The sequence below is a fragment of the Macaca mulatta genome, chromosome 3 (genome assembly GCF_049350105.2).
Source record: "Macaca mulatta isolate MMU2019108-1 chromosome 3, T2T-MMU8v2.0, whole genome shotgun sequence".
NCBI classification, from domain to species: domain Eukaryota; kingdom Metazoa; phylum Chordata; class Mammalia; order Primates; family Cercopithecidae; genus Macaca; species Macaca mulatta.
In genome coordinates this window covers 872,940-900,588 of record NC_133408.1, presented here as the reverse complement: position 1 = coordinate 900,588, position 27,649 = coordinate 872,940, and the positions used below count along the sequence as shown (strand labels likewise).

The window sequence follows — 27,649 nt, the reverse complement described above, 5'->3', positions numbered from 1 at the left end:
AAGTGTGGGCCCATCAGGGCTCTCCAAAGATATGAACCAATAGGAGATAGCTATATCCATCCATTCATCCATGCATCCATCATCCATCTGTTATCCATCTATCCATCCATCCACCCATCCATCCACCCATATATCCACCATCCATCCATCCATCATCCACATCTATCCCTCATCATCCATCCATCCATCCATCCATCCATCCATCCATCCATCCACCATCCATCCATCCTGCCATCATCCACATCTATCCCTCATCATCCATCCATCCATCCATCCATCATCCACAGCCATCCCTCCATCCATCCATACATCCACATCTATCCCTCCATCTATCCTTCATTCATCCATCATCCATATCCATCCATCCACCATCCATCCATCCATCCATCATCCACAGCCATCCCTCCATCCATCCATACATCCACATCTATCCCTTCATCTATCCATCATTCATCCATCATCCATATCCATCCATCCGTCCATCCATCTATCATCCCTCCACCATGGTTGTGATATGTGACTGAGACGTTCTGAGCCCGGCTTTCTAACCTGGAATGACTGTGTCCCTCTGCTTTTCCATGAAGTGTCCGTGGAAGGCCATCTGCCCACAGACCCCAGGTTGGTGGGCTTGCTGACCTCCATGTGGTGGACCTACAGATGTCCTTCTGTCTCGTTATGATCTTTATGCCACAGAGCACAGGCAGATAAATGAGAGCCTTTGAGTAATTCTGGAAAAGGCAGGGCCATGTAGGAAGCTGGGTTAGAGTCAACGTCTTCTGCCTCACAAGACAGACTTCCCCGCCCCTGTGTTTTAGGAAGTGCTCTAAGGAGAGTGTGAAAGGGGCCCCACAATCATGAAGCTAAAGGAAAAAGTCAAGCTGGGAACTGCTGAGGGCAAACCTCCTTCCCATTCTATTCAGTCACCCCTCTGCTCACTGAGATCAATGCATATCTGTGCCTCCTTTGGAGAGGCTAATCAGAAACTCGAAAGAATGCAACCATTTGTCTATCTACCTACCTGGAAGCCCCTCCCTACTTCGAGTTATCCGCCTCTCCAGACTGAACCAATGTTCATCTTGCATATATTGATTGATGTTTCATGTCTCCCTGAAATGTATAAAACCAAACTGTGCTCTGACCACGGTGGGCACATGTCGTCAGTACCTCCTGAGGCTGTGTCAGGAGTGTGTGTCCTCAACCTTGGCAAAATAAACTTTCTAAATTGACTGAGACTTGTCTCAGATTTTGGGGGTTCATGAGAGGTTGGTGAGTCAACAAACACCCTCTTAAAAACATAAGGCTTCAGGGAAGGCTGAGGGCACAGCAGCCTTTTGTGCCTTTGTGGATTTCATTCAGTTAGGTGCTCACCTACTGTCTTCTCTCCTGATTTCTCAGCCAGACGTAGCGAGGGGCGTGGGCAAGGCTGTGGTCATGGCTGTGGCAGCAGGAGGGACCTGTGCTCTGAAGAAAGGGAGAGGCAAAGGAGACAGGAGGTGCACAGGGGAGGGCCCCACAGCTCAGCTAAGCCCAGGTGAAGTTTCCCCTGAGGACCACCCTGTGTCTGGAGATGAGACAGAAGCTTCTCTCCCCACCCGTCTCGTGCTCCAGGAGCCCCTGTCCTCAAGGGTTAGCCCTGCCACACCATGAGTTAAGTGGACCCTTGTAGCCTGGTTCCTAATGTAATACCCAACCTTGTTTTCCTATGAATCGACTCTCCCTGAGCTGAGACAGCCGGACGGACTCCATCTGGCTCCTGCATTTGCAAGACATCAAGGGCTCCTCACCCACCCGCTTCCTCAAGGACGTACAAGCTGACTCCCAGCACATCAGAGTGCAATTAACCGATAAGGTACATGGCAAGCTATGTCCGCAGTTCCCAGGAATTCGCCTGGGTGATAGTACCCAAGTCCCCGCGTTTATGTCCAGGACATAGCACCCAAAGCCCTCGCACCTATCACCCTGTGATGGATTTAAAGCCCCTGCACCTGGAACTGTTTGTTTTCCTGTAGCCATTTGTCTTTTTAACTTTTTTTTCTTTTTGCCTGTTTACTTCTGTAAGATTGCTACAGCTAGGCTCCCCTTCCCCTCTCTAAACCGAAGTATAAAGGAAAATCTAGCCCCTTCTTTGGGGCCGAGAGAATTTTGAGCGCTAGTGGTCTCTCGGTCGCCGGCTAATAAAGGACTCCTGAATCAGTCTCAAAGTGTGGCATTTCTCTATAACTCTCTTGGTTACAATACTATAGCTCACATTCAAATGTGTGTGATGGGCACCACTCACCTGGTAACCTGGAGACTGCTGTGCGGCTGCGAAGGAAAGCTGCTAGTGGGTCCTCATGAAGCTCACCTCCCAGTATTTATGACCCTGTGCACCGCTCTCCACTTTGAGTCAGTGCTTAGCCCTGAGACTTGGCTTGGCCAATGGGGGTCAGCACATCTGCCCAAACGAGGCCTGATAAGAACGTGTACACTGGGCTTGCCTTCTTGGAGCATGCTGCAGACAAGAAATCCTGGATCTCTGTCTGGAGAAGCCACAAGCGAGATAACCAAGGGTCCCCCGCTGACACCAGGCTAACTGCTAGACATGTGAGTAAGGCCATCTTGGACCCTCTAGCCCCAGCTGAGGTGCTAAGTGACCACAGTCACATGAATGACTGGTGAGCCCAGCAGAACCACCAGCTGAGCCAAGCCCATATTGCAGCATGATGAACAAATGGATGACCGACGCTTTAATCCACGAAGTTCTGGGCGTGGTTTGTTGCTCAGCAATATGAAACAGCGGACCTATTCGCAAGAGCTGTGTGTTGACTCTCACTGTTTTATTATGGTTCATGGCAGTACCCGAACAGCACAGAGAAATGACATGTACATATTAATAGTTACATACATGTCATCAATCCGCACTGCACATGAAAGTCTTTGAGCAGTTTCATAAAGCTTGTGACCACATAAAAAAACACCATAGGACAGCTTTTCACATTAAGACTGACTTCACAGTGTTCAGGCACACGCACTGTTCTGTGATTAAACTGATTTTTTTGGACAGAGTGTTGTACCCGAGCGAGTTAGAGAAACGCCACACCTTGAGACAAATTTAAAAGTCCTTTATTAGCTGGTGACAGAGAGACGGCTAACGCTTGAAATTCTCTCCGCCTGGAGGAAGGCGCTTGATTTTCTTTTATACTTGGGGTTAGGAAGGGGAGGCGGAGCTCAGTTGCAACAATTCTACAGAAGTAAAAACATGCAAAAAAAGTTAAAAAGACAAATGGTTACAGAGAAACAAAGTTTCCAGGTGCAGGGGCTCTAAATCTTTCATAAGATGTTATATATGTGGGCTCTGCCAGACACAAACTCAAGGTTTTATTGTTATCTCTTGAGTAAAATCCAGGGAACTTCCTACCTTGCTTGCTTCAGTACCTTATCAGTTAATTGGATTCTGAAATGTTGAGTCAGCTTACACAAGTTAACTCCTTGAGGAAGGGGGTGGGTAAGGAGTCCTTGAAGCCTTGCAAATGACGGAGCCAAATGGAGTTCCTCCGTCCAGCTTTCTCAGCTAAGGGAGAGCTTATTCATGTGGAAACAAGGCTAGGTGATTAAGGGAGAAAGGGAGAGTCTACAAACAAAGTTAGTAAAAAACAAGGTTAGGTATTACAAGAGCAGGGCAGAGGAAAGCATAAACAGCACTCCAGTTAGACCTCTGCCTGTTAGGGCACAATGCTGCCCACATTCAGGTTCCACGTGAGATTAGAAATCTAACCTTACCTCACAATGGGACATTTTTTTCATTTGAGGGAGAGGGTTAAAGCATGACTGAGTTCTGGTCATTGTTTCGGTGTTTATTTGCACCCCTCTGTGTCAAGATGCTGGGCTTTGTTTGTTTGATGTCTCAGTGTTTTTTGGCTTAAGAGTCCAAGATAACAGACTTCCTGTCATAAAACAACATCATCAACACCCAGGAATCCACAATTCTGTTGAAAAATGGGCAAAAATGGCTTCCCTCTTCTTTCCCCTGCTGTGTGCAGCTCAACAGTCTCTAACGAGCAGTGGACAAGAGGGGTCCCCACCTGGGCTGAGTCCCTTGACCTCCTGGTCTTTAGTTCTGTGGTTTCTTTGTCCACTCATCCATTCATTCCCTCATCCATTTGTTCACATACAGAACAAATATTCATGAAGCACCTACTGTGTGTCTGCTTTTGGGTGACAGTCGTGAGCAGGACAAATGGTCCCTGGCCATCAGGTCATGCTTGTGGACCCATGCTAACTAAGGAGGTCTTACTGGTGATATTCAGGGCTCATTTTAGCTCCTAAACAATGAATTCTGTGGTTCTAAGTCACAGTAGTAAATGGAAGTGCCTTTGCGGTTCTGAACCCTTTATGGAAGGAGAAGCAGTGGCTATCTGAGCCTCGCCAGGCTCTCTTCTTTTGCTCTGCAGTGGGACTGAGGCCCCACACACCCTGCATTTCAAGGTGTCCTGTGGCCTAAATGTTCCAATCAACCCCATCCCCGCACCCCCTTCAGACTGGACACCGTCTTCCTGTGGCCTAAATATTCCAATCAACCCTATCCCTGCACCCCCTTCAGACACTGCCTTCCTGCACACAGACTCCGCAGACCACCCAGACTCCGCAGACCAGCCCCTTGTCCTGTGTCCAGATAGTGAATTATGAGCCCCTTCCAGGTGTCTAGGCCAAAGGCTCACTCTTGCCTTCTCTGTCTGCGGCCGTCAGGTCAGTGCCCTACGGTGATCTGAGAACTGGGCATCCAGTGGCCTCTACCTGGCAGAAAGGAGGCCGTGTGGTCCCCCACTCATTCGATGCTGAGCCTCAGCCCTCAGCTTAGAAACATGGTCACCAGACACCACGGTTGTGGGGCCCCTTCCAGGTGAATGTCTGGGCACGTCTGCTGGTGCATGCTCCTCGCATCCCTTTCCTTTGAACATTTTTGTGGGTTCATAAATAACTTTTTAAGCAAAGAGAATTCTGTATGCATTTCCTTTAGTATAAAATGCATTGAATTAAATGAAGTCGAAAAGTATATCTTTGGAATCCAGAGATTAAGCTTTCAAATATGTGTAATTATACCCATAGAAATAAGTTAAATATTCACCCAGCAATCTGAGAGTTTAAGAAACTTTAATCTCAGGGAAAATGTCAGTAGTTAAGGCCCCAAATCTCTCGTGTAGACGTGCAAAGCACAACATCATCTTACGTCAGACCTGGGAGAAAAATGTCTTTGCTGTTGGGCCTGGAACCCCCAGTGCCATCTTGCGGCCTTCGTTTTGGGAACACCGCTGTTAGGAAAACAGGAAACTGAGTAAGAACAGATTTGCTGAAAAGAGAAGAGGGCTAGTTCGAGGAGTCTAAAATTGATACTTGCTTATTCAGGCTTTGATTAGGAATCTGTTTATTTTGGTTTCAGGAAAGTTTATCAAATCTGGTCTTCAGATTTTCTAACCTACAACAGATGAAAACAAAACACTGGGAAGAGAAGTGAGCAGGGACCCTAGAGATGGGCAGCCTGAGATCCCCGAAAGCAGAAGTGAGGGGTTGCAGTGTCCAATGAGAAGGGACAGAAAACCCAGCAAAGTTGGGAGAGGACCCAAGATGTGGCTATTTGGGGCCACTTAGGGTCAGGGAATCAGCTATACATCCCTGCTCAGTCCTGAGGGCATCACCCAGAAACCACGACAGGAGCTGAGGGAAGCAGCAGCACTCTCATGTGATTTCCATCCAAAGCTGCATTTCTGGGGGAAGGTTAGTCACCTGAAGACTTCATGCCTACAGAGGGCCTCAGTTCCCAGCAGCACCAGGCAAAGGAGAAGTGCCGGTCTCTGCATGGGGTGTTGGAAGTGGTGCATGCAGGGAGTTGCAAGAGGACCACATTCAAATCTCTATGACTAATTCAAGTTCTGGGGGTCCAAAGCTAGGCTACATTATGGGGAGCATCCAGGCTGCTCAGCAATGGCCCAGGAGACACCAAATGGGGCCCTCCAGGGGGCTGTGGTTGCCACCACTACTGGCTTCACATGATCCACATGGCAGTAACCTGCTACCTTTGCAAAATCTCTCTGTTTCCCCACTCTGGACCCCACAGCAACCCAAGCCAAGGCTGGGCCAGTTCCATTGCCCCTCCTTGTACTGTCTGTCTGGGCTAAGGCCCTGACATGTCCACGTTTGCCAGCAGCTCTGTACTTGACCTGTGTGGTGGGGTGCCCTTCCCTGCCGGTCCCGGTTTTCTGAGACCCTGTGTACCAACACCCACCCGGAGCCTAATGTCATAGCTGCCCTGCATGGACGTGGGAGGCCAGGCCAGGTCAGGGGGGCAGATAGGCTGGGCCAGGCTAGGTGGCACCTGTGGTCTGTCTTTGACTTGTCTCATAAGCTCTGCTGGGCTGCTGTAGTGGCTGCCACCTGAATGTGGGGAGCTGTTGGCAGAGTCAGGAGAGGGGAAGGGGTTCTGCTGAGGAGCCTGGGGAATGGCATCTCTCAGGTGGCCAGCCTGGTGATGGACACGTGGTGCCCCTTCTCTTACCTGCCCACAGTGCTCCTGGCTCTGCAGCACCCCCTGCACCCACTGCTGCTGCTTGGTGGCTGGGTTGGGGTCTGCAGTGTAAGAGCCCTGCATGGCTGAGGATCCCGGCGGAAGTACTTGGGAAGGACAGGCTGGACTCCTGGAAAGCTGGTTTGGCCCCAGAGAGTGGGGTGGATGCTCCCCCTCTCCAGATTTTTCCTCTGGTGTCCCAGTTGCCCCCTGCACAGATGGGGGCTGACCTCTGTACAAGCTGGGACTGGGTGGCCGTGTCCATGGAAGGCAGGGGTCAACCACACATGGGCAGCTGAAGGGGTCAGGCTGGGCCTGCCCTGCTTTCTGCTCTGCCACCACCTCCATGGGGACTGCAACTGGGTGGCCCTGGATAGGGGAATCCCAAATGCTGCGCAAACGGTGGGTACCACATGGGTTGACACATAAAGTGGGGTCTGAGGGGATCAAGGACCCTTGGCCCTGACCAGTGTGTGTGGAGGTCCAGGGCACAGATTCCTTGCAAAAATTCAGAACACCAGGGCCTGGCGGAGCCAGGTGTCCAGGAACATTTTCTCCTAAAGAGAGAAAAGGTGTGTGGCTTGGCTGAAAACCCTGAGCAGGCCGGCTTGGGCTGGAGGCCTGAGGCAGTGGGCTGAGGTCAAATGTTGGCTTCTGACACATCTCAAAGTTCGAAGGCACTGCCTGGCTGTGCCGAGGCCACCACTGTGGGGGGCCCTGGAGGGGGTTCTGGAGTGTGGGGCCAGGGATAGAAGGACCAGTGATGAGACAATCCTGGGGATGTGCTTGAGGGTAGCTGGGCACCAAGCCCACGTTTGGAGGTGGAGTTACTTCTGTGGCTAGCTGGGCTGAGCCCTGAGAAGATGGTGGATTCAGGGTCTGTGGAGAAGTCATGCTGGCTGGTGGGGGCAAGCCCACGTTCCCAGTGTCATAAAACTGGGTCTCCTTCTCCCTGTGGAGTTTTCTTCCTTGGCTGGGTGGTGGCAGGTGGCAGTTCTGAGGTCCTGCAGGGCCCGAGTCAGCTCCTTGAAGCTTCTCTTCCCACAGATGCTGGTTGAGATTGGTGACAGCCAGGTGCTGGAGGGTGGAGCAAAGGTCAGGCTGTTCTTCCTTGTCCTTCTCCAGCAGGCTCTCGATGAGGGCCAGCAGGGAGCTGCCTTCCTCCTTCTCTTTCTCTTCCTTGTCCTCACATCTGTTATCAGACCCCTGCCTCTCGAAGGGTGAGCCCTGGAGGGTGGGAGCAATGCAGGACAAGTACACGGATTCATCTTGCTGCATCATGGCTCCAAGGAGAGATCCGGGGCACGAAGAGTCCTGGCCAGCTGGAAGACCCTTCCTAGCCCTGGTCCTCTTCCTGGCTGGGAGGGCAGTCAGGGCGCTTGGGAGGCTGCTCTCATACAGGACGGCCTCCCCCGTAGTGAAGGTGAACGGCAGCTGCAGGGCCCGTTTGCGCAGGTGCTCCTCCCCCTCCAAGTTCCTGTGGTTAAGGAAACACAAGCCCACATCCAGGAGCTGGTATGTGAATGAGAAAGGGGCAGGACACCATCTTTTCTGTCTTTTCCAGCTAAAGAAGAAAGAAAAGCCACAATGGCAAGTTCACTTGCTTTTCTCTTGCATTTTTTGGAGTACAGTATTCTTCATAACTATTCTCTATCTTGTATTATGAAATAGTCTCAGAGAAAACTGCTTATGTGTGGGATGAGTATTCCAAAATTCCAGGTAGGAATTCCCTAAACTTCAAGTTTACTTTGAAAATAAATCATTACACAAAAATGATATATGAACCATTTATCACTGGGAAGAATGATTTCTCCCTTCATCGCTCCCTCCCTTCCAACAGACTCATGGGAATGGCTATTATCAGGCTAGCCTGAGAGTCACTAACACTGTGACTGTAACATGACCAGCAAGGTTGGAACCTTCCTTCAGTGATCTGTCACTGCTTGGAGTTGCACATTTTGTTTGAAGTTTCATAAAGGAAAACTGGCTGAATTAAAATGTAATGTCTGGCAGAAGCTGACCAGAATGATATGGACACAGGACACTCTATCACTGGATGAACCTTTCAGGAGGCTGAAGCCCACTTCACCCCTTTTGTTATACCCTTTGTCTTTAAATTTGCTTTGTCTCATGTTGATATTGGTGTTCTTGTGCTCACTGCTTACATCTTATGCTTCTTTACATCTAATTACTTTCAATCTTTTAGTGTCATTATTTAAAAATGTGTCTTGTTTAGAAGGCATACAGTTAGGTCCTGATTTTTAATCCATTCTGACAATCTGTGTCCTTTAATTGGAGTTGTCTTAGTCTGTTTCGTGTTGATATAATAAAATACCTGAGACTGGGTAAGAAAAGTTTATTTGGCTCACAATTCTGGAGGCTGGAAAGTCCAAAATCGGGCAGCCTACCTAGTGAGGGTCTTGTGCTGCTTCAATTCACGGTGAAAAGCAGAAAAGGCAAGTGTGCATGTGCACAAAGACCAAACACAAGGAAGAACAACCTGCTCTGTAGTAATGAATTCAGTCCTGCAAGAATGAGAACTCATTCTAGAGAGAGAATGAATCTATTCATGAGAGCTCCACCCCATGGCCCAAACACCTCCTATTAGGCCTCATCTCTCAGCACCACCACATTGGGAATCAAATTTCAACATGAATTTTGGCAGGGACAAACCACGTCCAAACAATAGCAGAAGTCTTTTGTCTATTAACCTGTAGATGTAATTATTGATATGGTTGAATTTGGGGCTTCTATTTTACTGTTTGCTTTCTGTTTGTCACCTCTGCTTTTTATTCCTCTGTTCTGCAGAAAAAGTCCTGCCTAGAGAGAGGATTTTTTTTTTTTTTTAAAGAAACTCATCTCAACTTACCTACTTTTTGGCTACACCTTTTGCATTATATTTTTATGGCTGTTCTAGGAATCACTTTTCACTATTGACTTTTCATTGTCTACTTAGAATTAATACTGTGACACTTTACATAAAACATATGCACCTTGCAACTGTATAGTACACACACCCTTAATGCCTGTTCTTTATGTTAGAGTTGGCAGATTTACCACATCCACATGTTATAAATCCTGCAATATGCTATTTTTTTTTTTTTTTTGCTTTAAGCAGTCATTTGTACTTTAAATAAAGGGGAAAATAATCTTTTATGTTTATCCACCTGTTTACCATTTCCCAAACTCTCCATTCCTGTCTCAAGTTTCAATGTTTCACCAGGTATTCTTTCCCTTCGTCTTGACAAATTTCTGTTAGCATTTCTTGTCTATTTTTGGCAACAAATTATTAGCTTTTAAAATTCAAATGATACTGTCATTCATTACAAAATTCAGAGTTGACCATTTTTAGGCACTTTAAATATATTGTTCTAATGTCTTCTGATCTCCATTGTTTCTGACAAGAATTCTATAATAATTGTAATCAGTGTTCCCTATGTATAATGTACTTTTCTCTCTGATTGCTTTCAAAGCTTTTCTCTTTATTTTTGGTATTTGACGGTCTGACTAGATATGCCTTTGTATAGTTTTCTTTGTATTTATCTTGTTTGGAATTTGATGATTGTTCTGATCCATAAAGTTACAACGTTCACTAAATTGGGAAAGTTTCCAGCCATTATTTCTTCAAATCTTTCTTTTCTCAGCTCTGTTTGATCTCTGCTCTTCTGGGACTCTATTTGCCCATATATTAGACCTTTTATTATTGTCCCGCAGATCCCTGAAGCTGTTTATTTCTTTTTTCAATCTCTTAAAATCTTTGTTCTTCAGACTGGATAATTCTATTGCTCTATCTTCAAGTTCACAAACTCTCCTGCCATCTTCAATCTGTTATGTACACCCAGTGAATTATTTATTTGTAGATATTGTTCCAAATATTCTGTTTCTATTTTTTTCTGCTGAGATTTCTTATCTTTTCATTCATCATAAGTACATTTTCCTTTATGTCCATGAGCATAATTATAATAGTTGCTATCAAATTCTTACCCAGCTGGGTGTGGTGGCTCACGCCTGTAATCCCAGCACTTTGGGAGGCTGAGGCGGGTGGATCACGAGGTCAGGAGATCAAGACCCTCCTGGCTAACACAGTGAAACCCTGTCTGTACTAAAAATACAAAAAATTAGCCGGGTGTGGTGGCGGGTGCCTGTAGTCCCAGCTACTTGGGAGGCTGAGGCAGGAGAATGGCGTGAACCCAGGAGGTGGAGGTTGCAGTGAGCCGAGATCGAGCCACTCCACTCCAGCCTGGGTGACAAAGTGAGACTCTCTTTCAAAAAAAAAAAAAAAAAAAAAAAAAAAAATTCTTATCCAATACTTGGGTCATCTTAGGATTGGTCTCTATTGGTTGCATTTTCTTTTGAGATTTTCTTTCCTGTTTCCTCATATGTCAAGTAATTTTGGATTATATCCTGGATATCATGATGACACACTGTAGATTTTGGATTCTATTCTATCCTTCCAAAGAGTATTGATTCTTTTGTTTTGTTTTGTTTAACTGGATGACTTAAAATGCAAATGCAAACTATGTTTCCCTTGTGGTGGGCAACAGTAGAAATCTCTGTTCAGTTCTTTTGATCTTAAGTTGGTTGCTGTAAGTCTATCTCAATGCTTGCATGATTCAGGGGTCAGCAGAAATTTAGATTGAGTTAATTCATAAAATATAAAGGCTCCTCTTTTCTGGATCATTCATTTCTAGCTTTGCTCCTTCATTTGCAGCTGCTGCAGTTACCATAATCTATGTTCTCTGGTTCTTGAGACATTAAGATGATGAGTCAACATTTCAGTTTTTAACTGCCCAGCACCAAGTAGAGTTCTTCTCAGACAAAAAGCAGTAAAAAGCAGGAAACTCAACAAGGGCCATTCCTTTCTTTCAAGCATTGACTCTCCAGTGCCTCATTTTAAAACAATATTTTGGCCAGCCATTTCAGCTATAGTTATTATGGCTATTACTTATGAGAGGGTTGATGCAAAAAGAGCAACTTCAACATAACCAGTAGTGGAACTGTTCCAGAAGAGTTTAACAAAAAGAGTACCATATCTGGATACATTTTTGTGGTAAAAGGTATGAGGTAGGGATTTAACTTTCCTCCCCCAACTCCCTGTAAATGGCTAAACTGTTGTCCCAACCTTACTTACAACTTTGTCTTGTCCTCATGGGTTTAAGATACTTCTTTAATTTAACAATTCAATCTTCATACCTCCACCTAGATCTGCTTCTTGACAACCTGCCTCTTCATCACTCTGTCTATCTGATGCTAGGATGATTCTGTGCTAAACCTGTATTGCATTAAGCCTGGCCAGAGAATAATTTGGTGTAGGCTCTCTGGAGAACAATTTGACAATAGTATCAAAGAATTTTGAAATGCTTAAATCCTTTGACCTAAAAGTTCCACTCCTGAGATTCTAAGGAAACTGGAATAGCAGCCAGCTATTTACATATAAAATTTCCATTTATCACAATATCTTCATAGTAATTTTAAAAGCCCAACCCTAAATTTCAATATTTAATGAAAGGCCATCATGTATCTGTATGGGAGCATATGAAACAACAATAAAGGTATTTATGGTTAATTTTGATATGAAAATTGCTTTCAATTTTTTCTCATGTGGAAAAAGTAGGATATGAAACATAGTGTATAATTTCAAATATAAAATTTAAATGTGTCAAAACTTACTTGAAGTAAATGTATTAATATACTGACATTTTTTTCTCTGACTAGTAGCATAAGAGCTATTTCACTGTTGCAGTGTTTTCATTTTCTAAATTTTCTACAATGAGCATGTATTATTTTTGCACTTGATGAAATAAACACTATTTAACAAAACTATTGATTTATGAACGTCTTGCTTAGTAAATCCAAAGAATAGTAGAGCTTGTAAGAGCCATAGAAAATGTACACTAAAGCCCTCTCAGTTTTGCATGGCAGGAAAGTGAGGCACATTTATAAGGTGGTTTTCTGAGACCAGAGTGGAATCAAGCTCAGAATCCAAGTTATTTGACACAGTTCTGTGATTTTCCCACGATCTAAATATTTCTCAGCAAGGTTTCAGGCTCCAAAGGCAGGAAAGTTTGTTACCTATGGCATATTTTCACATTACTGGATCTCTGATCACTGTTCATAATGTGGCACTAATGGGAATAGTCCAGATAGCTTCTCTCGGCTCATTTGTTTATACAGTTTGAATATTTTTCCCCTCCAAAGCTCATGTTGAAACAATCCCCAGTGTGGCAGTATTGAGAGGTGGGGCCTTTAGGAGGGGATTGGATCATGAGAGCTCTGTCCTTATGAATGGATTAATCCACTAATGGATTAGTGAACTGATAGGTTGTAATAGTGGGGGGGCTTGGTGGCCACACTGGAACTCTACAGAGTCCCTACCAGCAAGAAGGCTGTCATCAGATGCGGCCCCTGGACCTTGGACTTCTCAGCCTCCATAAACTGTAAGAAATAAACTCTTTCTCTTTATAAATTAGTGAGTTTCAGGAATTCTGTTAAAAGAAACAGAAAATGGACTAAGACATTCATCATCCCCTACATTTCCCATTTTGACCATCCATTTTATAAAGACATGCCACAGATCTATATGGGGGCTGGGCCATGCTGGTTCACTAGTTGGAAGATAACATTGTGTGGTCTGATATCCTGGCAATGTAAAAATAAATAACAACAATGAAATGTTTTCTGTTAGTATGCACATTATAGTTTACAAAGTATGTTGTAGATTGACAAGACTTCAACATGGAATCTTGGTCTTCTGGAAGTTAATGACAGACACTCTGCCTCACCCAGAAAGTGTCATGGGAGCTGTTATTAGCCTGCCCTGCCCTGAGATGCGTCTACAGAGTGACAGCTTTGATTCCTTTCCTCTTAAAAGACCACATGGCACAGAATTACAGCAGAAGTGAGGAGGGTAGGTTGAAGGAATGCCATTTCTGAGGAGGCACATTTTTAGTGTAAACCAAAGAGTATATGAGACAGGTCTCAATCAATTTAGAAGTTTATTGTGCCAAGGTTAAGGACATGCACCTAGGAGACAAGTCTCTTCAAAGATGATTTTGAGGGTGTCAGTATTTAAAGGGGAAAAGCAGGCTGGAGGGGAAAGAGGGAGGGTATGGTCATACTACTGAATCCACATGTTGCAAGAGAAAGGGAGCAAGTAGGGGGAATAGTCAATATATATTCATCTCCCACTCAGTAAGATAAGGTGAACTTAGAGTAGCTACTTGTGGAGATATTTAACTTTTTATCTATAACTATCTACTCCGGAACAAAAGGAAATGCAGCTTCTTGCATGACTCAGCTTTCAGCTTAATTTTTCCTTTGGCAGAGTGAATTGGGATCCCAGGTTTTTATTTTCATTCACATTTCATTTTTGCAGCATGCAATGGAAGACAGCAACTTCTGCTGAATATGGTTGATGGAAGATTCTAGATTAAGAGTTTGAATTCTGGGCAAATGGAGTCTTGAATTCTTTGCAGTTAGTATTCAGGGCCTCAAGACTTGTAGCCATTTTGGTAGAGGCCTAAGAATTTGGCATATTCGTGTAACTGAGTAATAGAGCTTCAAAATACATTAAAAATATTTTTCTTCTTTCTCCCTTTTCTCCTTTTGTTCCCCCCAGTTTCAGGTGTAACCTTGAAGCAAATTACAGAAGCCTTTTCCTTAGTCTTAAAATATGGCCGTGAAATGCACTTTAAAACTCCACTCCCTTCTCTTTCCCACCTTACACTCCCTTGCCTTGTGCACATTTATCTAACTGAATGCTTGTTAAACTCACACCATGCACACTTATCTAACTATATGTTTGTTATGAAGTACCAGAGGCTAATTTAAAAAGAAACAAGCATAAACACCCAGCTGTTGAATTCTCTCCTTCTTACAGACTCTCTCAAGATGAATAAACTACCGCCCAGTCACTGTCAAGATGGCATCAGCCTGAAGCTCCAGGTGGACCACAACTCAAGACAGGCACTGGGGCAAGACACACATCCATTGAATCCTGCACAACTCCTGCATGCCTCCCATATCAAGGTTCCCTTTTTAAAATCGCTTCCCTCAGCCCAAACTTTTGAAGTGGTTTCTAGAGGCATACACCAGTTGCTTCTCCACTGCTAGCTTTGGAAAATAAAGTCACTTTCCTTTCACTGCACTTGGTCCTTGTCGTTGGCTTTGCAAGCAGTGAGCAGCCGAGCCTGCAGTACAGGAGGAAGAGAATCAGTGAACCCAGAGAATGAAGTTTCCCATTCTGGATGTCAGAGGCATTCGAACCAGAGTGACTCTATCATGAGTGAGGGCGAGGAAAAATGAGGCTTGGACTTGCTGGGCTGCATTTCCAGGAGGTTAGGCATTCCTAGCCTCTACATGTTTATGGTTAAAGGAACAGATTCATAATGTTTACTAAACAGACCCAGACTCAGGAATGTCCCAATATCCCAATATCTTGAGATCAAGGACGTTCCTAATTTTGCTTTAAAGATAATAGTATTGATTCTTGCAAAATATAGTAATTAAAAAATCAATCCTTTATCACAAACCCTTGTATTAATGGTAGAGCACATCCCCACATTTTGTTATCCTATATGTAAAGAAATATTGTACCTAGGGTGGGCATGTTCCTCCTCTTACTTTCAGGAATGCCCTACTCTTTCTATACAGTAGCTTTTCTTTCACCACTCCACTTTCTTAATAAATTTGCTTTCGTTTTGCACTGTGAACTCTCACTGAATTCTTTCTTGTGCGAGATTGAAGAACCCTCTCTTGGGGTCTGGATTGGGAACTCTTTCCTGGCAAACCCCATGGGGATTCTACCGAAGAGACCCTCCACCCAAAGGAAAGTCATCTGCTTGCAACATCAATTGGCCAACTTTGGGTAAGTGGGGTGCCTTTACTTGGGTAGAGGATGGGATTGGGTTAGAGGCTCAATTAGGGGAGTTAGAGTCTCTCCTAAGACAGAGAGGGTTAAAGGCCCCTCTTTAAAAAAGGTAAGTTCGCTTGACTGAACCGGCATTTGAGGCCCAATGTAGGAGGTTAGAGTCCTTCCTAAGATTTAGGGGGTTGGAGTAAAGTCCCTCTCAGCTAAGAGAGGGTTTGGTATCACAGGATGTTAACTGTTATGCTCTTAGTATGAATCTGCCTTTCCCTCTTTGCTGCATGAATCAATTTCTTGGTTGGTATCTCTGTTTCACCATCATTTTCAGAAGTTTTCATTTAACTGGTCTTAGGGATTTTAACCTTTCTCTTCTCCTGTGTACCTCCTGATTTCTGCCTGTCTGCTTGTGAAACACTGGGGGAAAAAAGGCACTGCAGGATTTGGTTTTCTTTGGGTTATTTTAAGACTCTAGCTGCTTAGGCTTCACCCCTAAAATTGCTGATTGAGATCTGGTATTTAACAGCTATGAGCAATATGATTAGATAGGTGCGGTTGTGTTTTGTTGGAAATCAGGGGACTTTTCTCCTTGCTGTTTTGTTCCATTTGCACACTAAAAAACTTCTTTCCTTTCCTGGATCCGGGCAAATTGTCTTTGCTTGTCCAGCCCACGCTGGCACTACTGGCCAGAGGCTGCTTGCTCTGGTCATCCCCATCTAAGTTCTCTTCATTTCCTTTGCCTTATTCAACATTTATTTTGTCAGATCCATGTTGTGGTTAATCTAAGATTCATGGCTCAGCTCATTTATGTTATTTGGATAGTGTGAATAAGAGAATTTGATTTTCAGCAGGGATCCCCTCATTAATGCAGCTGGCCTTAAAAACCTCTCTTATCCTTTTTAGTGGAACTCGGCCAGTAACAATACAATCTCGTAGGTTTGGAACTTTTCTATCAACGTCACCTGCCTCCTTCTCAGGAACCATGACATTGATCCCAAAGGACTCACTGCTAGGATGTATTCTTGAACACTGGAACTGTTTAAACTAAATGGGCTTAAGAAGAGAACACTGATATTTCTATGTAATACTTTTTGGCCTCAGTATTAGCTGGAAAAATAAGAGAAATGGCCTCCCACTGGAACTATGGCCTTTAATACTATACTTCCATTTGATTTGTTTTGTAAGAGAGACGAAAATGAGATAAAATACCATATGTTCGAATATTTTGGCTGTTCAGTCGGGATAAAACCCTGCAACAGGCATGTGCATGTTTAATGAGAGGAAATGAAGAAAATGAACTAGACATACTAGATATTAGTGATCCCTTGATACAAGCCCCCAGAGTTCAGTAAGCATTTCTGAATGGAGCAGAACCTCCTTCTGTCATCTCTGAAGGTTCAGGTGCGTTGACCCTTTCTCCCTCTAGTTGACCTGGAAGTTCTATTGAGACCTCTTTGTCTCCACCTCCTTACCCGCCTAGTCCCACTCTATACCCACCACTCCCTGAGGAACCTAGCCTTGTGAGGACTACTCATAGTGGAGCCTCTTATTAACCTCCAAAGGGAAATCTTTGTCCACTTAGAGAGGTGGCAAATGGGGAAGAAGGCACTGTGAAAGTACGTATCCCCGACTGGGTGCAGAGGCTTGCACCTGTAATCCCAGCACTTTGGGAGGCCGGGGTAGGTGGATCACAAGGTCAGGAGATTGAGACCATCCTGGCTAACATGGTAAAACCCCGTCTATACTAAAAATACAAAAAATTAGCTGGGCGTGGCGGCATGTGCCTGTAGTCCCAGCTGCTGGGCAGGCTGAGGCAGGAGAATGGTATAAACCTGGGAGGTGGAGCTTGCAGTGAGCCAAGATTGCGCCATTGCACTCCAGCCTGGGCGACAGAGGGAGACTCTGTCTCAAAACAAAGCAAAACAAAACAAAACAAAACAAAGGAAACAGAAAACCAAAAAACAAACAAACAAACAAAACAAACAAAAAAGAGTACATATCCCCTTTTCTATGTCTGATTTGACTCTATGTAAAAAGAAGTTTGGTCATTTCTCTGAAGATCCAGGAAAACTCATAGACAAGTTTGAGAAATTAACTCTGACTTATAGTTTAACTTGGAAGGATCTGCATGTTCTGTTGTCTCTGTGTTGTACAGTGAAAGAGAAACAATGCATCCTGGGGACAGCTAGGATCCATGCTGATGAGTGAGGACTTAGGGAGAGATCATATGGTCACTTGTTTGTTGGAAGGGATGAAGAAGTGTATGACAAAGCCTGTTAACTATGAAAAGGTTAAGGAAGTTCCTCAGGGTAAAGATAAGAATCCAGCTTTGTTCCAACAGTGTTTAGTTGGGGCTACTAGGAAATATATTAACACAGATCCTGACTCAAGGGAAGGACAGACCCTTTGGGGAGTACATTTTATAACCCAGTCTGCCCCTGATAACTGTAAGAAACTACAAAGCACAGCTATGGGTCCCCAGACACCTATAAATCAGCTTTTGAATATGGCATTTTTTGTTTTTAATAACAGGGACAGAACAGGGGAAGCAGAAAGAGCAAAAAGAACCTCCTACAAGGTGTAGCTCTTGGCTGCAGCCTTAAGCTCACCTCCAACATGAGGTTACCCTTTTGGCTCTTGACCTGAACTAGTGAAGCAAAAAGGTGGAAAGCCCAGAGCTGGGCATCTGAGTTACCATGCCTTGGATATTCATCAGTGTGTATACTGTAAGAAAACTGGCCATTGGAAAAGGGAATGCCCAGCATTCCGAAGGGAGCCATTGGCACCCAAACCAATGATGGCCAAAATAGCCAAGCAAGCCCAAGAGTGGTGGGGCCCAAGACGTTCTTACACACCTCCTGTTGGACAACTAGCCACATCTTCAGAGGAGCCTCAGGTAACCCTTGAAGTGAAGGTAAGAATATTAACTTCCTTCTGGATACAGGAGCTGCTTACTCGGTTTTGACCATTATAATGAGCTTCTGTCACCCCAAAAGTGTATGGTCATGGGGTTAGATGGACAAGCTCACCGATGCCACTTTACCTATCCTGTAAGCTGCCCATCAGGGACTTTGGTTTTCTCAGTTGCCTTTCTTATAATGCCTGACTGTTCCACCCCTTTATTGGGAAGGGATTTGTTGATCAGCTGCAAACAGTGGTACCTTTCGGAAATAACAAAGCAGATGAAAGATTGCTCCTTCTCCTTTTCTGTGATAAGGGAGGAAAGTTAATAGGTGACTTATCTAGCTTACCTATTGAAGTAACCCCCCAAGTAAATCCTATAGTATGGGACACTGAGGTTCCAGGCAAAGCATTAAACAGTCGCCTGGTTTGCATCCAACTTAAGCCTGGTGTCCTGTACCCCTGGAAGAGACAATACCCTTTAAAGCTCGAGGCACAAAGAGGGATTGGACCATTAATAGCCAAGTTTTTGCAATTCTGGTTGTTAAGGCCCTATGAGTCTGCTTGTAATACTCTAGTCTTGCCAGTTGGAAAGCCAAACCGCGACTACAGATTTGTTCAATAGCTTCAGGCTTTCAATGATGCTGTCATTCCCATATATCCTATAGTGCCCAATCCCTATGTGCTGTTAGCCCAGGTCCCTGGGGATGCTGACTGATTTACAATCTTAGATCTTAAAGATGCCATTTTTTTGGCATTCCATTACACCCTGATTCATAATTCATCTTTGCATTTGAACAGACAGATCCCAAGTTAATTGAGTCATTTGGTTTCTCAGTTAACTTGGACGGTTCTTCCCAGGGAAGGCTCTCAGGCAGAGCCTTCATCTGTTTGGAAATGCATTGGCTAGAAAATTAAGGCTATTACAATTGAATAAGGTCACTATTATCCAATATGTGGACAATTTGTTGGTTACTAGCACAACCAAAAGAGACTCGGAAGAAAACACCATTAAGTTGGTAAATTTTCTGGGAGCTAACGGGTATAGGACCTTGCTGCATAAGGCCCAGGTTTCATCTCAAGAGGTTAAACACTTAGGATATATATCAACCCCTGGCACCTGGGCAATAGCCCCAGCATGAAGGGAAGCTATCCTGGGCATTCCAGAACCCAAAACCAGAAAGCAGCTGCAGGCTTTCCTAGGGCTGGCAGGATTCTGCTGTTTATGGGTGCCTGGATTTGAGCGTATGGCCAAGCCGTTACATGAGGCCCTGAAAGGAGCAGATGTAGATCCTTTTGAATGAGATAGCAATTGTAAACAAGCTTTTAATCCTTTCAAGGAGAAATTTGGATCAGCTCCAGCCCTGGAGATCCCTAATCTTGATAAGCCATTTTTCCTTTATGTGGCTGAAAAACAAGGAACTGCTTTGGGTATCCTTGTCCAGAAGCTGGGAGATATCTCCCTACAAGTGGCATATTTTTCTACAATTAGACCAGGAAGCTTCAGGATGGCCTGGATGCCTCAGGGCAGTTGCAGCAGCTGCTCTTTTGGTAGATGAAGCCAATAAACTGATTTTAAGACAAAATGTGGAGGTTTTTAACCCCACATCAAGTACAAGGAATCCTAGAAGCTGAAGGACACCACTGGATGACAGGGGGGTACTTAGTGAAATATTAGGCTTTGTTGCTAGACACTCCTGCTGTAACTCTTAAAGAATGCCAGATTTTGAATCCAGGTACCTATCTGCCTGATCCCACAGGCACTCTAGATCATTCTTGTATACCAGTTATGGAGTAAGTTTATTCCAGCTGGCCAGATTTAAAGGATGAACCTCTAGATAATCCGGAGCTAGAATGGTTTACAGATGGAAGTTGCCTTATGCACCAGGGAAGCAGAAAAGGTGGGCATGCAGTTGTCAGTCAACACGAGGTAATTGAATCTTAGGCCTTACCAGCTTCTATCTTAGCTCAAAAGGTGGAATTAATAGCTCTTATTAGAGCCTTGCAATTGGGAAGGGACTTAAGAATTAACATTTACACTGATTTTAGTTATGCCTTTCTTCATGCTCCAGCGCTATCTGGAAGGGATGGGGACTCTGTCTCAAAAAAAAAAAAAAAAAAAAAAAGCCACAGACACTTTCTCCAGTGGCACTCGGCCTCCAAGGCTCTGCACGCCAAGCCTGGAAAAAGTGACCCATCCCGCTGGCTCCACATCAGGAAACCACCCGAAGGGTGCACTCTCCCTAGTCTACAGGAGTATCTGAGGCCGTGACGGGTTCAGCCTTCCCTCCAATGTCAAACAACTAGACAAGAGGGGCCCCGCGGCCATCGGCTCAGGCCTGGAGGCTACTGAGGGACTTCTGGGGTGGCGGTCTCACGGTGCTCGCCGCCATCAGCCCGCCTTACGTCCGGCTCTCATTTCCGACCCTCAGAACAAGGCCCGGACTAACAGCGCGGCCTGCGGGGCTTCACTTACATCTCGCCTGGCAACGGCCCTTACATCGGAACCTCACTTACGACGGCGACCCGGCCAAGGGATCTTCACGTACTACCGGCCGGCGGAAGCTCACTGGGGACCCGGCTCTCACAGGGAACCGCCAGGGGGCTCCACTTCCGTCAGGGTGCGCCTCGGAGATGCGACCGTGGCTTCCGCCAGGGCGCCCTGGCCACTTACGTGAGGGCCCGCTGTCGGGCGACGATGCACTCGGGCCGGCCGCCGCGGAACACCAGGCGCGCGTTGGACTGCACCCACAGCCAGCGCCCCTGCTTGGTGAGCAGCCGGAACACCGTGAGCCCGCTCTCGCCCGTCCTCATCACTGCAGGAAGACAGACGAGGCTCGTGTCCGACGCCGCCGCCCACCACCCCGCTCGGAGCCCTCGGGAGCCGGCCCCGCGGGAGGTGGGGAGGAGCCCCGGGCAGGGTGCAGGGGTCTAGCCCGCCTCCCACGGGGCAGTGTGAGGCCCGCAGGGCGCCTCTGGAACTCACTTCGCACGTGGTTCTCGGCGCAGTACATCATGTCTGCCGCGTGGATGAACTGGTAGCCAGATCCCCCCCTGCAGAGCTCGCTGTCGGTGTAGCCCAGAATCACCTTCCCTCTGTGTAGAGGAGACACCGCACATCCTTTTATTTCAGCCCGGAAGCGGAATGCCAGAAGGAATGAAGAGTCACTGCCCCACCCCACGCTTTGCACAGCTCCTCCCAGTTCTCATTCACAGTTCTCACCGAGCCAAGGAGGAACCTTAGGGCCCCCTCTGGAAACCCAGGTCTGGGAAGGGCACCCCTCCCCCCATCAGCACGGCTGGGGCGAGAACTTTAAGGGGCTGCCACACTGAAAAGATTGTGGTGTCCTCTCAGACACTTTTGCCACACATGCAGTTTCAGAATTCTGCTTTAAGCCTGTTTTTATTTGCCTGTGGTGTAGAGCAAGCGTTCTTGTCCTGGAGTAAAGAGAATCCCTGAAACTGTACACAAAATTGTGCTTGTGGGAGAACAATTGGAATTTCTGTTAAGAAGTTCCACAGCTTTCATCAAACGGTGACCATTATCTTAGCAGAAAAGGTAAACCTTGCAAGTCATACTACTTGCTCTTAAGCCAGTGTTTTCTAGACTATGTTCTAAGAAACACTGATATTGTTGCATGTTAGTTGATGGTCGCCCAAGAAGGCTTCCATTGTTAAATAAGTTTGAAAAAAAAAAAAATGAATCGAACTAATTAGATTTCTTCCTAGTGGGACTTCTTGGGGCTTTGCTATGATCTGTTAATGGAAGTCTCCAAGAAGGAGATAAACTTTTCCCAAGATTTACTCTCCGTATCACACTCTCACTCAAATGCTGTATCTTACATGGAAGATTTGGTACATTGTCTCTCTAAACACAGCATATTTTCTACTGACTCATTTCACGAAACCTATTTGGACAGGACTAGCTAATTATTCGTGCTTTGCTTTGGTTCTAGGCTCAGGATTTGCGCCATAACTAGTCTTGAAGCACTACTCTAAGGGTCATGATTTTCAGTCAGAGGGATATACCTGGAATCACAGGCTATAGGTGTGAAATCCAATTTGTGTTTTGTTTGGAAAATAAATGTTTTGTTTTGGAGCTCCAGGATGGTGAGAGGCTGACGAGGTGTTGCAGTGGCAAACAGGGTAAGGTGAGGAGACAGGAAGGTGCCGTCTTCTGACTTAGTGTTCTGCCCAGGGAGGAATTTGAGATGGCCCTGGAAATTCAATTCCTGGAAAAAGAAAACCGCAAACATAATGAGCACAGAAGGTAAGAGGATGTTAAGTAGCTAAAACTGTATAGAACTTGCCCCCTTATGGAATTCAGAGGAGTCCAGTATCCTGCTGGGAGCCAAACAGGCAGAGCTCTCCTTGAACCCCCAACATAGCACAGGTGTTTGCAGGCCTAGAATCTAATTCTTCTGGCCTGCCCAGCAGGCACTCATCATTTTTCATGGCTCCTCAGCCCTCCCTCAGGGCCCTGCCCCATACAGCCCTTTTCCCAAAGCTGCAGAGCATAGTGTTAGTTAAGCTGTGAGGGGATATACAATTCCAGGTGATGGTGAAGAAGATGAATGTTAACATCCTGAGTTCACCAGGGACGTAGGGCTGTACCAGAGGTAACAGGTGTATCTGAATCCTAAGTAAACATATCCCAAGTCTTAACTAGGCAGAGGAAGTTTCAAAAGACAACTGCATCTTCAACAGGCTGACCCTCTGAAATGTTAGTGAGCTGAAGGCCTGCGGACCCTTCCTGGGGTGGTGAGGAGGCTAGGCCCAACCTTTGGGCAGTGTTCCACCTGAGCAGACTTACATACTGGTTTTGCGAGTCCTGACCCTGTAAAGACAATATGTTTACCAGAAACCCAGAAGAATTGTCCAGCAGGCAGCGGAACCGACAGACAAAGCTTCTCTCCAGGTAGGAAGGGTCTTCCAAGGGCAGATGCTGAACGCTGGCAGGAGGGGTGCCACTAAGTGGGAGGGAACTCTCTCCAGGCAGAGCTGGAAGGACAGAGACACACACTGAGGAGACTCCACCAGTGCAGCCATCGTCACAGAGGTGAAATACTATAACTATGGAAGCAGCTGGTGGGTCAAAAAATGGGTCACAAGCCCTGTGGCCAAGTGAACTGTGACCTTCACTTGGCTGGATGACTTTGATCAGCCACTCAGGCTGGATTTCTCACACATCACATGATGCTGGTAGTCCTTCCTGCCTGCCTGCCTTTGCCATGTCATGAGGACCAAGATAAAAATGGGATGATGCACTGTAACATATATATCCATCCATTGGTTACCCTGTTGGCTCCACTGTTGAGCTAGAGCATAGAGCCAACCACTTGTCATCCCCTTCACCTCTACTGTGCTGGTCAGTTTCCTTGTCATGAGATGAGCAGAACATTATGGTGAACCTGGACCCAGACTGGAGCCTCACTTGTTTTGTGACTCTGGTTAGGTTATTTAACCTCTCTATGGGCCTCAGTTTTCTCATCTGACTTAATAAGGTTGCTAGGAGAATTAGACAACTTTATATACGTAAAGCACTTGGAATAGTACCTAGTACATTATAACCTCTATAAGACTTGGCTGTTACTATCATTTTTTTTCTTGTCTTAACTTTGTCATTGCATTCCAACTGGTATCCCTGCATCTACCCTTGCACCCTACCATCTGTCCTTCACTCAGCTGCCATAGCGACATAAAATATGTCACATCATGTCATTTATCTGCTTAGAACTCTCCAGTTACTTCCCACCTGAGAGTCTTCATAGTGGCCTGAGAGGCTAACCTAATATGCACTCTCAACCCTGCAATCTCTTACCAGTCTTCCCTTCACTTTGTGACCTCCCTGCACTCCTTGGTATTCCATAGCTATGCTAAGTGCACTTCTGCCTTAGGGCCTTTGCGCCCTTGCCAGTCCTTCCACCTGCATTGCTCTCCCCCAATTTATCCATACCTCTTTATTTTTAATTGACAAGTAAAATATGTATATATTTATGGTGTAAAACTTTTGATATATGTATACATTGTAGAATGGCTAAAGGAAGCTATTTAACATATGCATTACCTCACATACTTATTTTTGTGGCTATCCATACCTCTTCAAATGATAGTGTGCCCATCCAGTAACTTTTCTCTTTCCTTAATTTAGTTTCATCTTGGCACTTCCCCACCAGAAACATTACATATTTATTCATGTCTTTATTTTTGGCCCCCTTACCCCATTGAAATTTAAGATCCATCAGAATAGGTACTTGGTCTATTTTTCTCTCTACACTGTGCCTAGAACATAACCTGGCACATAATAGGTGCTCAGTAAACATTAAATGGAAAACTGAACCAAGTGTGGTAGAAGTGATAATTTTCTCCTTCTCATTTTCTAGAGTGAATGTCAGTTACTGCTACTTCAGCAGGAAAAGAAAACATTAGGCACAGAAAAGTGACTGGATAGTCTCTCTTACCAGGAAAAAACCACTTTTGTGGAGAATGCTACTTTCATCTTTTTTGGAGTGCTGATTCAGCCTCCTCTCTTTCCCATCCGAGGAATTTGTAGAGAAGTCCTCTCAGAGAGTAATAAGAGGAAAGTCAAATTCTTGGGGTTAAAAATGAAAGTCTCATTTATGCCTCATTAGAAAGTCAAGGATGCAAAACCCAAATTGTTTTGCTATAATTCTCAATGTGACAAGTCTGATTATATGTACACGGATGGTTCTCCCTGTGTCACATAAAAATTTAATTCATCTAGACTCAAGTTTTGTGGAAGAATAAGATGAAAGCAAGCTTGTAATAGATTAGCAATCCTAAATGTTTTCATGGGAGGGATGAAGGGAAGAATTTAATCAGAGTCTGGTAAGTTTTACTACTGTTTCTTCTTAATCTGATTTAATAAGGCCCTTAGCACAGTGCCTGGCATGTGGTAGACCCTCAGTAAATGTTGGAACATATACACATGTGCATAAAGTGTACATCAACTGGAATTTGGGTTAGATGGAGTGGTCTTTAGATGGTTTCTGGCATGTTTATAGCACTGTGATGAAGGTTTTACTTGTATTTCGAGGACTTGTTTATAGCACTGTGATGAAGGTTTTACTTGCATTTCGAGGACTTGTCATGCACACATAGACATGGAGGTAGATTACTGCATAGTTTCTGCGACTGTGGCAGCATAAGGGTATAAAAGGAATTAAAAATGTGAAATTTTATGCAAAATTTCAGAATATTCACTGTTAAGGACGTAATTCAAACTTGCTGCTGTCAGGATGTGTGCAAAATCCTGCAAATTGTGACATTCACAAATGTATTTTGACTATGGTTTAAAATACAGGAAACTCTTCTTAAATGGGGATGAAAATTCCAATTGGGGTGGAAAAAAGAATGAAAGATTCCAGGGAAGTGAAATCAAGGATTATAATGGTACATTGTAAATTTACCTTAGGGCTTGCTGCCTCAGAGTATATTTATGCCTTACATATAAAATAAGGCATAAATAAAAGTGATAGTATTTCATACTTGACTTCAAAGTGCTAGAAATGAAGTGAGATAATTTGGAGTATTGTTGACCTCACTATCTTTTGAACAAATGCCAGAACTGTTAGGGCATAGCTATTCAATTTATTTAACAGAAAACCTGTTGAGTTACTACTAACAGTGTTTTAAGTTTTCTCAAATATTTTAGATTTATGTATGAAAATATAGTTGGAACACGAAGTTACTAGTTTCTTTGAGAAAGAAATGAATAAACATAAGGAACCACTAAGTTAGACACAGTAACAATGTAGGACCTAGTGAGGGGTGAGGATACTGGACTGTTGGTGTTGTGTCTTGACCTTAGACTACTTGGGTGGCAGAGATCCCCACTCTGCTCCGATGCTTTGTTTCTAGAACTCTAACACAGAGGAGTTGGAGTAGGTGCCCACTCCACTCCCACAGCCCAGTCTGAACTTCAGACCTCTGTTCCTTCCCCTCAGACCCCTGACCAGTCAATGTGGACAGGGTGGGACACAGAATGAGTCATCACACAGAGGTGCAAAGCTCAATGCTGAGGATAAGGATCCTGACTGACTTCAAGGAGCTGAAAATCTGATGGGGGGTGAGGAGGAAGAAAGTAAAGATATATTTTGTGATAAGTAACCACCCAGTTGACCTTAGGCTGGTTGAGAGAGTCTTGTGTGGAACTTCTAGAGAGGAAGCAGCTTTGGAGAAAGATGGATTAAAATTTTCACAGTAGTCAAAGTTGATCTGAATTAAAGCCAAGTCTCCAGAAGTCACACAACTATACTTATAGTGAGCGTTGTAAGTTCATTTTTGTTTAATATTTTAGACTCCCTATTATGAAAAAGACATCATTAGTGTGCAGATATTGGCGCATGGCTTCATTATCTTTCTTCGTCAAACCTCCAGTTTTGAGTATTCTTTTCTGATCATCATTCGCAACAAAACAGCAAAGAGCCTTTCCTTCCGTCCCATGTGGGTGCATAAAATGCACTCTAAATCCCTGGAGAAGGGACCTGTGTCTGTGCTTACAAAATGGCATTTACCTGTAAATAACAATATTGCCTGTTGGTGAGTGTCTGTGGTTTCCCACCAGCCAATGGAGTAACACACATCTAGGGCATAATGGCCACCCACCTGTGTGCTCATCAGATACACAGATGTGAGACTCTTGGCCACCTGAACACGATTTAGGGGATGCAGGGCATTTCCTCCAGTGCGAGTCCTGCCAGATGGACCCATATGGGCAGCGTCAATCTCCTCATCTGTACATTCATTCATTCAAGCAACTAATATTTACTGAGTCACTGTGTGTCAGGTACTCTGCTAGGCACTGAGGATATATCAGTAAACAAGACATCAAAAATCCCTTCCTGCATCCTATTGGTAGTAAACACAACAGAAATTCATGCCACATGTATGTTTTCCAGTTAACAGAGGACCAGATGAGTTCAGAGATATGAGAGATTCTAAAAGATGCAGAGTCCTGTGTCAGCACATACTACTTCATTCTTGGTTCATCTCGTCATCAAGGACATGGAACTGAGCCAGTGTTGTTATGCTTTCTGAAATAGACCCTCCAGCTGAGAATGTCCAGCTCCCTAGTCTACTTTCCTTCTCATGGACTTCAAGGGTTGAAACATAGGTACAGGGTTGATTTCATTTCCACCCCAGTTTCCTCTGAGATGGTGACTTACAGCTGGTGTCCGGATCTGCTTCTCTGCTGACTGATGCTGTGTCTGGAGGCCAGCGTAACTGGCTCTGGAACATGGCTCTGTCCTCCTTGTGGATCAGCTCGAACACACTCTGGTAGATGACATCTGACTACAAAGACCAAGGGGCAGAGTCATACTCCT

The 27,649-nt window shown here is 44.9% G+C and overlaps 1 protein-coding gene across 6 annotated transcripts in view; it reads right to left on the bottom strand.

The window, feature by feature from the left end:
- Positions 1–5,113: 5,113 nt before the first annotated feature.
- Positions 5,114–27,649, bottom strand: part of LOC100423621 (aryl hydrocarbon receptor-like) — a 68,776-nt gene continuing 46,240 nt past the window's right edge. For 3 of the 6 annotated variants that reach the window (XM_028845201.2, XM_077995289.1, XM_028845202.2), the window contains 6 exons: positions 27,491–27,617; positions 23,161–23,303; positions 22,332–22,534; positions 21,289–21,398; positions 20,977–21,118; positions 5,385–8,015 (listed from right to left, as the gene is read on the bottom strand). In XM_028845201.2, the coding sequence (XP_028701034.2) occupies positions 6,149–8,015; positions 20,977–21,118; positions 21,289–21,398; positions 22,332–22,534; positions 23,161–23,303; positions 27,491–27,617 (2,592 nt within the window). In that variant the 3' untranslated portion in view covers positions 5,385–6,148. Of the gene's footprint in view, positions 5,289–5,384; positions 8,103–20,976; positions 21,119–21,288; positions 21,399–22,331; positions 22,535–23,160; positions 23,304–27,490; positions 27,618–27,649 lie in introns of those variants that run through there. The other 3 variants (XM_077995286.1, XM_077995287.1, XM_028845203.2) reach the window with 2 other exon arrangements.